We start from the raw sequence: 12359 nt of genomic DNA on the forward strand, positions 1-12359 counted from the left end.
AATGTTAGGTTCATTTAGAGTCGGGTCACAATATTCACATGAAATATAAGGCAGTGGCCTCATCTACTTTACGGAATCCATCAAACAAGCGGCCTTTTACTATGACTGAAACTTGGGGACAGAAGTCGGTTCTGGGACGCAGGTAGGGAACAAGCACCAGTGAATTTACACGGGCCACCTCGTCCACCAGATTCTGTTGCCCCTTTGGCAGTGAGCGAAGAAGTGTCCTCGGGGGAGGAGGGGAGGGTGAAGAACTCAAAAGGCAAGACTCCCGCTAGGATCCGCTGAACACAGGCTGCGGGAAAGGCTGAGGCACAGAACAGCAGGGGATTTCTGAGAGTTCAGGAAACGGCATGAGTCAGCAAAGCTCACGGCGGATCTTCAATATGGGCTCGTTTGGTACGTGCGCCCCGCGGGAGCACATAAAACCTAGCAAAACCAATGTGCTTTATCAGCCGCCTGTCTGTCCTCCGCTCCCACCAGTGGGAGAAGCGCTTCTCCGCACCCTGATAAGCCTCCAGCTTGCAGGTCCCGCCCCGGCCCAGCCCTGGCCTGCGGAGCTCCACCACCCACCAACCACGCAGCCAGAGTCGCACGCGGGGCTAACCCTCCAAAGCAGGCGTGGCGCAGGCGCAGAGAGCCCCTCGGCACAAGCTGAGCTGCGCTTGCGCACGGTTCTTCCGGCGTCGGTGCACCCCACCCGCGGATTCCGCGCCTGCTGCTCCGGGCTTACGTCACCGTTACGCTTGCGCTTTGGGAATAGAGGCGCGCGCTTTCCGGGGAGGGTAGGGGGCGGGTCCAGGCCGAGGTCTCAACGCGACTGCGCAGACGGGATGCCTCCTGGAACATGGCGACCTGCGCCGAGATCCTACGGAGCGAGTTCCCGGAAATTGATGGACAGGTCTTCGACTACGTGACTGGTGAGCTGAACCGAATCAAGGGGCTAGGGAGGCTGAAGAGGAGCTCGGAGTAGGAAAGACTGCGGGAGGGCAGGGCCGGGGACCGCTGCCAGGCCTCTCCTCCGCGTGACCTCTCGTCCCGGACGCCGGTAGGGTCTGCAGCCCCAGTTGGGGGCCGCGGGTTCAGGGACTGAAAGTGTTTGTGTGTCCGCCGCTTCCCATGTTGTCGTTATCCTGCCACGTCCGGCCTAGGTGTGTTGCACAGCGGCAGCGCGGATTTCGAGTCTGTGGATGATCTGGTGGAAGCTGTGGGGGAACTGTTGCAGGAGGTGTCCGGGGACAGCAAGGATGACGCGGGCATCAGAGCCGTGTGCCAGCGCATGTACAACACACTGCGCCTGTAGGTGTTGGGAGGCCGGGGCCGGAAAGCGGGAGGAGGGGAAGAAAGCCGGACCACCACAGGAGGGCTCCTACTAACTCTGTTGTCCGCCCCGCCCCCCTTAGTGCCGAGCCACCAAGTCAAGGGAACAGCCAGGTGCTGCTGGACGCCCCCATTCAGCTGTCAAAGATAACGGAGAGCTACGGTGAGCTGAGGAGAGGCTGCGCCCTGCCCTTCCCCAGCTGCCCGCCCCCACAGGACTGGGTGCCCGCGTTTCTGTAGTGACGGCCAAGAACCCCAGGGTGCAGTGAAGCCCTTGAGCTGGGCAACTTACTAACCAATTGCTCTGACTCCTCAGAGGAGGAGGTGGTGTGGCCCAGCCTTAGCTTCTGCCTCCGTGGGAGTTAGTGTTTTGGCTGCAGGGAGGGGAAGGATGATAATAGCTCCCTAGCTATCTCAGGATGCTGAGACTTTTCTTTTTTTTAAGTCATTTTAAACCTTAGCTTCCTTTCCCTTCAGGGAGAAGGTGACTGCTTTTCTTATCACTTACAGACTGTGACCCCAGACTTCCAGGATTGCTAAAGAGAGAACAGTCCTCGGTGAGCAGGAGGAAGAAAGGGAGGGTGTGTGTGTGTGTGTGCAAGGTGGAGGTGGGAGGCAGGAGTTGTGTGTAACTGTCCCAGGGAGAGTCTCGTGGGAATTTCTGATGCTTGCCATTCTGCAGTCTTTAATGGCGGTGACTAAGTGGAGAGGGTATCCTTGAGGCTTTTTCTCTGGGGCTTCCTTTCTGAGCCTGCACCCTAGGGTGAAGTGGTTTCCTTTGCAACCTCAGACAGTGAACGCCAAGAAACTAGAGAAGGCCGAAGCGCGCCTGAAGGCCAAGCAGGAAAAACGCTCAGAGAAGGATAGCCTCAAGACCAGTGGCCCTCCGTGAGTTTAGGAAGAAGGGCTCTGCTGGGAGCAGGGCAGGGGATGCAGGGCGCCCAGAGGCACTAACAGCCATGGCTCTCTGTTCAGAGTCTTGGAAGAGGCATCTGCAAGCCAGGCAGGGAGCAGGAAAGAGAGTCGGCTGGAATCTTCTGGCAAGAACAAGTCCTATGACGTGCGCATTGAGAACTTCGACGTGTCTTTTGGCGATCGGTGAGGGATTTGCCAACAGGGTGGCAGTCTGTTTATTTTTCCAATGAAAGGATCATCTGGAGAATGGAGCCAAAACCTGCTTCACGTTTCTGTTGGGGAAACTAAGCAGGTCTCCCATCTGCTACCCCTCACAGGGTACTGCTGGCTGGAGCTGACGTGAACCTGGCGTGGGGCCGCCGCTATGGGTTGGTGGGGCGAAATGGCCTGGGAAAGACGACGCTGCTGAAGATGCTGGCCACCCGGAGCCTGCGGGTACCAGCCCACATTTCTCTGCTGCACGTGGAGCAGGAGGTGGCGGGAGATGACACTCCTGCCCTCCAGAGTGTGCTGGAGAGTGACAGTGTGCGGGAGGACCTGCTGCGGAGAGAGCGGGAACTCAGCAGTCAGATTGCTGCGGGCAGGTGAGGTTCTTCTCTCTCACAGCCCGAAATGCCTGGAGCCGGCTAGAGCCTGGGACGAGACACGATGGGACACTGATGTTCTACTGTCTCCATCTCTTTCTATCTCTTTTAAAACTTTTTAAATTGTTAGGGTTATTCCATTTGTTAGAAAGGCATAGCAGTTGCGGGGGGTGGGGGAATCTTCCATCAGCTACCCAAATGGCCACAAGAGCTTGGGCTGAGGGGCCATGCTGAAGCCATGAGCCTGGAACTCCATCCGGGTCTCCCATGTGAGTGGTAAGAGCCCTTTTGACTGCTTTCCCAGGACATTAGTAAAGAGCTGGATCAGAAATAGGGCAGCTGGGATTGGAACTTATGCTCATATGAGATGCTGGTATTGTAGGTAGAGTCTTAACCCTCTGTTCCACAGCCACAGCCCCTGGCCCCCCTCTCCTCCCTCAAAGCCCTGTTCCTTCCACAGTGCTCGTACCCTTACTACTTTGGGAAGGTTTTTCTTACAGTCTTTTCTTGTCCCAACAACATAGTGGCTAGGGGCCCACTTTGCAGGGTGCTGGAGGACATGCTGCTGGGCTGCCTGGGCTCAGGCTGCTTGCTTTGTCCCTTTTTCTCCAGGGCCGAAGGCACTGAGGCTGCACAGCTGGCAGAAATCTATGCGAAACTGGAGGAGATTGAAGCAGACAAGGCACCTGCCCGGTAAGTAAAAGCCCCCCTTTCTTCCAGTTCCCCTTTTCTCTCCTGTGAGTTGTTGTAGCTGGGTTCTTGAATGTCTTCACTCCTAGGGCCTCTGTCATCCTCGCTGGGCTTGGCTTTACTCCTAAGATGCAGCAGCAGCCCACCCGGTGAGTGCCCTGCCATTGCTGCCCCTGAACACTGTTGACCCTGCTCTGGTGAACCGCCACCCCTGACATGTGGCTCTTTGTTTAGGGAGTTCTCGGGTGGCTGGAGAATGAGACTGGCCCTAGCCCGGGCCTTGTTTGCTAGGTAAGCATCCTGGGCCCCATGTCTAGAGCCCCATGGAAGATGGGCCCTGACTCCTGCGGGGTCTCAGTGGAGTCAGTGATTTACTTACACCCTGATGCTATGTGTTCCCTTCCGCAGGCCAGATCTCCTGCTGCTAGATGGTGAGTTTGACATGGATTCTCCTGACTTTGGGATGAGAAGGAGAGGTAGTGCCTACGCTCCTGGTTCTGCAGTCCTTTAATCACTGTGTGTGCTCCCTGACTTCTTCTCCAGAACCTACAAACATGTTGGACGTGAGGGCCATCCTGTGGCTGGAGAACTACCTGCAGGTTAGTGCCAACAACTACAGGGAAGTTGGGGGGCAGTGGGGAGAAGGGTGGATATACTGCTTTGGAGAAACACCTGGGGGCCTGAAAACTGACTGCCCTCCCAAACTGGGCCTTGCCGTCCTGTGCCCCTTCCTCAGACGTGGCCCTCCACCATCCTAGTCGTCTCCCACGACCGCAACTTCCTGAATGCCATTGCCACCGACATCATCCACTTGCACAGCCAGCGGTTAGATGGTTACCGCGGTGACTTTGAGACGTTCATCAAGAGCAAGCAGGAGCGCTTGCTCAACCAGCAGCGGGAATATGAGGCCCAGCAGCAGTATCGCCAGCACATCCAGGTGTGCAGTGTGCACAGGGCATGCATGGGTGTCAGGAGTTGAGGGGAGTGAGAAAGCTTGACCGATCTGCCTACACCATGCTTGCCTCCTCTCCCTCCACAGGTTTTCATCGATCGATTTCGCTATAATGCCAACAGGGCTTCTCAAGTACAGAGTAAACTGAAGATGCTGGAGAAGCTGTGAGTACTTTGTCCTTGGCTGGGCCCCAGCCCCGCCTCATCTCTGTGTTTTCCCTCCTGCAGGAGAGCAGACTGCTCTGTACTGCTCTTTCAGAGCCCATCTTGCCTGGGCAATGACACACCCACTTCCTGGCTCTGTTTGCTCACTCGGGGATTGCCCATAAGTAGAGTCAGAACCATGTGACTTTTGGTGTCTGGTTTCTTAGCATCATGTTCTTCAAGGTTCACCTGTGTTGTACTATGGATTAATACTTCATTTATTTTTATGGCTAGATATTACATCCATATAGAGAACATATTTTGTTTATTTCTCAAGGAATTGACATTTGGTTTTCCTTCGTTTTGCTTATTATGAATGATGTCGTTATGAATATTTGTGTACAAGTCTTCATGTGGGCATGCGTCTTTACTTTGCATACCTAGGAGTGGGTTTTCTGGATGATGAGATAATTCCATGTGTAGCTAAGGAAAGCTAGCCTGTTTTCAGAGGGAGCCGCAGCAGGCAGCAGTTCACATTCCTGCCTGCAGCCTAAGAAAGCCTGTTTATTCTTGGTAGGCATACCAACGGCTCTTGGCATTTCAGCCATCCTAGTGAATTATCAGTTTTGGTCTTGATCTGCTTTTCCTTAATAAGTATCGATCTTGGCCATCATCCTTGAAGCATCCTTGTTAGAAGTGCCAGTGAGGGGTAAGGGAGTGGAATGGTGACTTGGCAGCCCACCCGTGCTACACCCTGCAGGGGCAGCTGTGTTTCAGAGCGCAGTGAACCATGAGACTGGGGTTATGTGAGTAATGTTTAGAGAAGCCTTTTCTGAGTTTTAATCTATGCACATGCTGTGTGTTCAAGAACAGATAGGGGCTGATGTGATGGCTCAATTGGCTAATCCCTTGCCTGCAAGGGCTGGCACTCCATATGAGTACTGGTTTGTGTCCCGGCTGCTCTGCTTCCCATCCAGCTTCCTACTTGTGGCCTGGGAAAGCAGTGGAGGATGGCTCAAAGCCTTGGGACCCTGCACCCATGTGAGAGACCCGGAAAAACAGGTAGTTATTGGAAAAGCAGAGTGAGAGAGACATCTTTTAACCACTGGCTCATTCTCTACATGACCACTGAGGAACCAGGAACTCCATCCCAGCTGGCAGAGTTCCAAGGACTCTGGCCACCCTCTGCAGCCGTCCAGGGACCTGGATTGGAAGTGAAACAGCCAGACCTCAAATCAGTGCTGTGATATGAAATTCTGTATTACAAGCTATGACTTAACCCACACACAGGCCCTAGGGTTCATATGTCCCATCTCTCCCTGCAGACCGGAACTGAAACCTGTGGACAAGGAATCGGAAGTTGTGCTGAAGTGAGTGTGGGGCCAGGGGGTGCCGGTAGGTGACCCTTGCTCCCGGCTACCACCCTGGCTTCATCCCCACCTCCTATAGGTTTCCTGATGGGTTCGAGAAGTTCTCCCCACCAATCCTTCAGCTAGACGAGGTGGATTTCCACTACGACCCTAAGCATGTCATCTTTAGTCGTCTGTCCGTCTCTGCTGACCTTGAGTCCCGCATCTGTGTGGTATGTTTGCTGTTTGCCCGCCTGACGCACCGACCCCTCTAAGAGTCCAGGGCTTGTGGGATGGCATGACCTGAGGAGGGTGGTTCCACAGAGGGCCAGCACATTGTGTTACTGATGCTCCCCTAGTAAGTGCGAACTACAGGTGGGGAGCCTGGTGCGGGGTACTTGTTGGCTTCTTAGAGCCACACTTGATCTGAGTTTCCTTAAACCATGGGGCCTTGAGGATTTGGCATGGCCCCAAGAGCCAGGCTGCAAATTCTGACTGGGTCATTTCCTGCCTCACTTATCAGGCAACTCCCTCCTCCTTAAGATGGAGATAACATCTGGCTCCCTTGGTTATTGGGAGCAGTCAGTCCCCAGCACTTAGCAAGTGCTAAGTATCAGTTATCGGCTCCTTTTCTAGCTTTACTTTGTATTTCTATACACATCCTTGAAACATCTGGTTTTGGTTGCAGGTTTTTTTTTTTTTTCTTCATTGGAAGGTCAAATATACAGAGAGGTAGAACTTCCATCTGCTGGTTCACTCCCCAAGTGGCTGCAAAGGCCGGAGCTGAGCCAATTCAAAGCCAGGAGCTAGGAGCCTCTTCCGGGTCTCCTATGCAGGTGCAAGGTCCCATCCTCAACTGCTTTCCCAGGCCACAAACAGGGAGCTGGATGGGAAGTGAGGCTGCTGAGATTAGAACTGGCACTCATATGGAATCCTGGCATGTGCAAGGCGAGGACTTTAGCTACTAGGCTACTGCTCCAGGCCCTGGTTTTGGTTGTTGAAGCAGCCGTGGGTACAGTGAGGACCCCTCCTTGCGACCTTCCCTTCCGCATGCACTGTAGCGGGTCATGTTTCTGCAGGTTGGAGAGAACGGAGCTGGAAAATCGACTATGCTGAAGCTGCTCATGGGGGACCTAGCACCCGTCCGAGGTATCAGGCATGCTCATAGGTAAGACCCACCCACCTCGCCCTCATCTCCTAACCCTATACAGAAACTGCTTATGAGCCTCCTTGGTTGCTGCCTCCGTGCGCTTTCAGCTTCCCTTCTGCCCATAGGAACCTGAAGATTGGTTATTTCAGCCAGCACCATGTGGAGCAGCTGGACCTGAACGTCAGCGCCGTGGAACTACTGGCACGCAAGTTTCCCGGTGTGTTAGGGACCTGAGTTGAAGCCAGACAGCAGAGCTGGCCCCTTTAGGTCCACTTGCCTTGGGATGGGTGCAGAAAAGCCCCTGAACAGTAGGTGTCAGAATGTGGGCGTTTGTTTTTAAAGGTATATTTATTTACTGGAAAGACAGAGTAACAGAGAGGGTTAGACAGAGCTCTATCTTCCGTCTTCTGCTTCACTCCCCAGATGCCTGTGACAGCCAAGGCTGCCCTAGGCTGAAGCTTGGAGCCAGGGCCTCCATTCATCCAGGCTTTCCCCATGCCTAGCAAGGGCTCAAGTACTTGGGCTATTATCTGCTACCTTCGCAGGTGCATTAGCGACAGACTGGGTCAGAAACAGCAGCCAGGACTTCGAGCTCATGCTACAGTAGGGGATGCAGATGTCCCAAGCAGCAGCCTAACCCACCACAATGCCCACCAGCAGACATGGATATTGGAGGCAAGGCTGGAGGGAGAGGGAGGGAGCCAGGCCAAGAATTCACCTGATGCCCCTTTTCCAGGGCGGCCTGAGGAGGAGTATCGGCACCAGCTGGGCCGGTATGGCATCTCTGGAGAACTGGCCATGCGTCCTGTTGCAAGCTTATCGGGGGGCCAGAAGAGCCGGGTGGCCTTTGCCCAGATGACCATGCCCTGGTGAGGCCTCATCTGTTAGCACTCCTGCCCCTGTTTCTTCTTCGTGTGCTGTAGAAAATGGTCCTTCCCCCTTGTACCAGGACAGTTTTATTTTCTCCCATCCCTTCAGTCCTGTAACCGTTCATCTTCCTGGCTTCTATCCTTCAGCCCCAACTTCTACATTCTGGACGAACCCACCAACCATCTGGACATGGAGACGATTGAGGCTCTGGGCCGCGCACTCAACAACTTCAGGGTGAGTATGCCTTGGCGTCAGCCCTGACACAGGCCGTGGCGCGCCTCTATGTACCCTGATTCTTCCCACTCCCCTATCTTTCAGGGTGGCGTGATTCTGGTGTCCCACAACGAACGCTTCATACGGCTGGTGTGCCGAGAACTGTGGGTGTGCGAAGGAGGTGGTGTCACTCGGGTTGAAGGGGGGTTTGACCAGTACCGGGCCCTCCTGCAGGAACAGTTTCGCCGGGAGGGCTTCTTCTAGAGCCCAGGACATGGACTCATCCCCCAGACCCATGAATCACCACGACTTCCCCCAGCGTGGGACAGCCTTAGCCCTGGACACCTCTCTCCACTGTGCAGTGTGGAGGACTAGTCTGCCCAGGCAGGAGCTGGGACTGCCTTCTGGAGTTAGGGGTACCCCCTGGCCCCAGCTCTGACTGGGCCCAGGTGGTTGCTATGTAAATTAAACCCTCCTGGCACCTCCCTGGCCACCTGTCTGCTGCTCCTGGGGTGAGCCACAGTGGTCACCTGCTGCCGGGCCTGGACATCTAAAATGAGTCTAAGATGCAGTCTAGATGAGTCTAGGCCTCCCATTGTGGTCACACAGAGGAAGCCACAGCAGCACCAGCTGCGTCTCTGAGAGGAGGTGACGTGGAGATCACCTTCCCTGACTTGGGGTGGTCTGAGCCAGCCCATGCAACCAAGGGGAGTGTGCAGGCACTGCTGAGGTGCTATCCCCCTCGCCTGCACTCAGCCTCTGCTGAAGGAATCAGGGGCTTGCTGTCTCGGCCCTGCTGCTTTGGAGTTGGAACTGCCTCTGGAGCCTGGCCCTGAACACACTCTGCCACCTGCCTTCTTCTGCAGGCCCTGGCCCAGACTTGTCTTGTTTCTCTGCTCTGGACCCTGGGGCTGAAGGGAAAGCCAGCCTTGTCCCCGTTCTGCTGGAGTGTTTTCCTGTTTTTTTGTTTTTCCTGATTGAGAACCAGATCTGCTAAAAAGAAAGCAGTGTGCTTTATTTTCTAATTGAGCAGTCTGTAAGGGGAGAGGAGGTGGTAGCCCAAGCAGTGTGCTTCATAAATGGTTGCCACAGATGCAACATTAAAACGCAGGTGTCACTGTGCTCTTGGTGACAACTGGGAACCCAGGGTCAGCAGCAGATACTTGCTGACTCTGTGGAGCTGGTGACTGCTGTGAGAGCTGCCACGGGCCCTGAGGGTCAGGTGGCTGGGGGGGCAGCAAGTTGGTGAGTGCTCATGGTGTGGCTCCCAGGGTGAGAGGGCTGCTGGACCCACTACCTGCGAGCCCTGCAGTGCTCTGCCTCCTCGGGCTCCCCAGAAATGCAGCAGATAGCTTCCAGGACACAGACTCTGTTTCTGTGTGTGGACACAGCTGGGTCTAAGCTCAGCCCTCTGCCTGCATATCAATAAGAAAAAGCCCTGGTGTTACATGCTTAATTTATTTGAAAGGCAGATCTTCATCGGCAGCCAGAGCTGATCAGGCCAAAGCCAAAAATTGCAGCTGTATCTCCTATGGGATGGCAAAGAGCAAACCAGGGCTCTGACCTGCTGTCTTCAAGGCACATAAGCAGGGAGCTAAGTCGGGGAGACAAAGAACAGCTGGAACTTGAGCCAGCGGTATGTTACAGGGATTTGGGCATCCCAAGTAGCAACTTACCTGCTGTACCACAACCCTGGCTTCTTTTTTTTGTTTGTTTGTTTTCTGCCTTGTGGGAAAGAGTTTGCTAAAAAGACCACAGCCAACTTACAACAGCCCACACTGTTAGATGAGCAACTTCTAATAGCCTGCACTGCCTTCTGAAAGTACATGCCTTGGACTATGGCCCTGGCAGCCTGGACGAAGCGCTGTCTTGTGAGGAGGCACCAGATGGTTTCCAGTTGCCTTGTGGTTTCATGATGTCTGGGATGCGAGGTTGCTGTACGTGTAGTAACCGAAGCTGTGCTGCAGGAGCCAAGAAGTGCCCTGCCTGTGGTAGAACGGGGGAGGCAGGAATATGCTGCTGGCAGCCAGCTTCTCTTCAGAAAGCAGAGGGCAAGAGGGAAGAATCTGCTGTGGGAGGGTGGGAAGGCACCATCGGCCACTCCAGCCACCACTTTCACTGGCTAACCCCCAGCTAGCTGCCTGACCAGCTCTCCATGACTGCAGGCCTGTGGTTGCTTTGGAACCTTGAGTCTCCAAGCCAGGCAGGAGTTGTCTAGGTTGCCACCTGTATCTGGGTCTAGCCTCCCTGCCTCTGGGTCCTTGCTATGATCACCTTAGGCAGCCCAGCTGGGACCCAGTGGGAGGCGTGAACAGGCCATGGGTTCTTGACATCAGTCCATGAGATACTCTTAAGATACCAGCCAGAACTGTTAACTCAGGGGCAAGTGCTGGGGCGTAGTAACACATCCTGTGTGGCAGCCATTCGTGCCCAGACTGCTCCACTTCCAATCAGGCTCCTTGCTGATGGCTTGGGAAAGCTGTACAAGATGGCCTAAGTGCTTGGGCCCCTGTACCTCTGTGGGAGACATGAGTGAAGCTCCTGGCTCCTGGCTTCAGCTTGGCAAAGTCCTGGCTATTTCATTCTTTTGGGAGTAAACCAGTATATGGGATATTGTTTGTAATTCTGCCTTTCAAGTTAATAAAGAGGAACCACCTGGAGATTTGTGGGGGGAAAAGAATTGTTATCTCAAAAAAGATAATATCTTGAGGCTTGTTAAGCATCACAGGTTTCCAAGCAGAATTCAGCCACATCAGTGCCACCCTGTGGCAGGCCTAGGTACCCATGCTGGTATATGGAGCAGGGAAGACCTAAGCCTGTTTTGGTTGGGCTCTTGTTGCATTTTGCCTTTCCCTTTAGGGGCTGTGCGTATCTAACACTGTAGCTTGCACTTAGGGGACATCCTTGAAGCCACACCAAGGCTTAGGCTTGCATCTTCAGTTCCTGCCATAGGCTTGGGTCCCCACGAAGGAGGCTGTGTGGATAGGTCAAGACAGCTTTTGCAGGGAATGGGGGGAGGAGGGCAAGTGGCCAGCCAGGCCCAGAGTACTTCAGACAATCCCACATTATGGAGCTAGGATTGTGCCCCACAGGATGGTCCTGAGTCAAGCCAATGGCTCAGGTGGCCATGTCCTGGAGGAGGCATGGCCTTGGGGAAGGACGTTTTCCAAGGCTGAACTTGTGTCCCTGAGGGCTGGCCTTCAGCAGCCAGGACGTGGTGGCCACCACATTGCCCAGTACAATGGGCAGTGTCTTACAGGTACTGGTGCATGTGATGCCAGCATCCTATACTGGTGCCAGTTCAAGACCTAGCTGCTCCGTTTTTGATCCAGTTCCCCATTAATGCACACAGCAAAGCAGCGGAGGATGGCCCAAGTGCTTGTGAATATGGGAGACCTGAATGGCGCTCCTGGCTCATGGCTTCCAGTGGGCCCAGACCTGGCTGCTGTGGCCATTTGGGGAGTGAATCGGTTGATGGAAGATCGCTAACTCTTTCAAATAGATTTTTAAAAAATAAAGTCTTAACACTGACACAATTTTTTTTCCTGTCACATGTAAGAGGGATTTCAAGGGACTGGCATTATGACAAAGTTGCTACTAGTGATGGTGGCATCACAGAAGGGGACTGATTTGTAGCCTGACTGCTCCTTTGCTAATGTGCCTGGGAAAGCGGTGGAAGGTAACTCAAATGCTTGAATCCCTGTGTGCACGTGCAAAGCCCAGATGGAGATCCTAGCTCATGACGTTGGCCTGGCCCAGCCCCAGCTTTTGCAGCCATTAGAGAGTGAACAGATAAAGGGGAGATCTGTCTCCTCATTCTCCCTTTCCCCCCACCCCCCGCCCCTGCCTTCTCTCATTTTGGCTAGCAAATAAAATAAATTTATTTTTGAAAAGTGGAAATGCAGGGTGCTGACAGGTGGTATCAGTGCTAGGGTTCAAAGCCAGTTTGACTATGCTGCACAGCTCTTAGCGACTATGCTAGCCTGGCATGCTAATGCCCTCACTTAAAACAGTTCATTAATTGCACGGGAGGGATGTTGAACACACACACACACGTGTGTGTATAGATAGATATAAACACAATGTTTGTTTCACCTGTTCTTCACACACGTTTGCACCCCCATCTGTCATACACACACATACAAAACTTTGTATTTAAGCAGAGTGGTTCAT

At 53.9% G+C, this 12359-nt stretch overlaps 1 protein-coding gene across 3 annotated transcripts; it reads left to right on the forward strand.

Moving 5' to 3' along the window:
- The first annotated feature begins 741 nt into the window (after positions 1-741).
- Positions 742-10699, forward strand: ABCF3 (ATP binding cassette subfamily F member 3). 3 transcript variants are annotated; one of them, XM_041002743.1, is made up of 21 exons: positions 742-920; positions 1152-1299; positions 1404-1483; positions 1831-1877; positions 2111-2208; positions 2296-2418; positions 2553-2819; positions 3432-3512; positions 3599-3658; positions 3744-3800; positions 3918-3940; positions 4053-4108; positions 4246-4446; positions 4549-4625; positions 5930-5974; positions 6054-6186; positions 7033-7121; positions 7229-7320; positions 7840-7972; positions 8120-8207; positions 8292-10699. In XM_041002743.1, exons 1-21 carry the CDS (start codon positions 848-850, stop codon positions 8448-8450), a joined length of 2130 nt encoding a protein of 709 aa, XP_040858677.1. In that variant the 5' UTR covers positions 742-847; the 3' UTR covers positions 8451-10699. The 3 variants fall into 3 exon arrangements, with proteins under 3 accessions (XP_040858677.1, XP_040858678.1, XP_040858679.1); XM_041002744.1 differs by having other exon boundaries at positions 784-920; positions 1152-1281; XM_041002745.1 differs by lacking the exons at positions 742-920; positions 1152-1299; positions 1404-1483; ... (1 more) ...; positions 2111-2208; positions 2296-2418 and having other exon boundaries at positions 2621-2819; positions 3404-3512.
- Positions 10700-12359: the final 1660 nt, after the last annotated feature.

This window comes from Ochotona curzoniae, unplaced genomic scaffold (genome assembly GCF_017591425.1).
Source record: "Ochotona curzoniae isolate NIBS_2020 unplaced genomic scaffold, NIBS_Ocur_1.0 scaffold_2587, whole genome shotgun sequence".
NCBI classification, from domain to species: domain Eukaryota; kingdom Metazoa; phylum Chordata; class Mammalia; order Lagomorpha; family Ochotonidae; genus Ochotona; species Ochotona curzoniae.

What these genes read in the sequence shown, in the direction of transcription:
- ABCF3 (XM_041002743.1), top strand. Translation starts at nt 848, where the DNA reads ATGGCGACCTGCGCCGAGATCCTACGGAGCGAGTTCCCGGAAATTGAT. An exon ending in AAAGATAACGGAGAGCTACG is followed by an intron (nt 1,484 to 1,830) that starts GTGAGCTGAGGA and finishes TATCACTTACAG; the next exon opens with ACTGTGACCCCAGACTTCCA. An exon ending in ACTGGCACGCAAGTTTCCCG is followed by an intron (nt 7,321 to 7,839) that starts GTGTGTTAGGGA and finishes CCCCTTTTCCAG; the next exon opens with GGCGGCCTGAGGAGGAGTAT.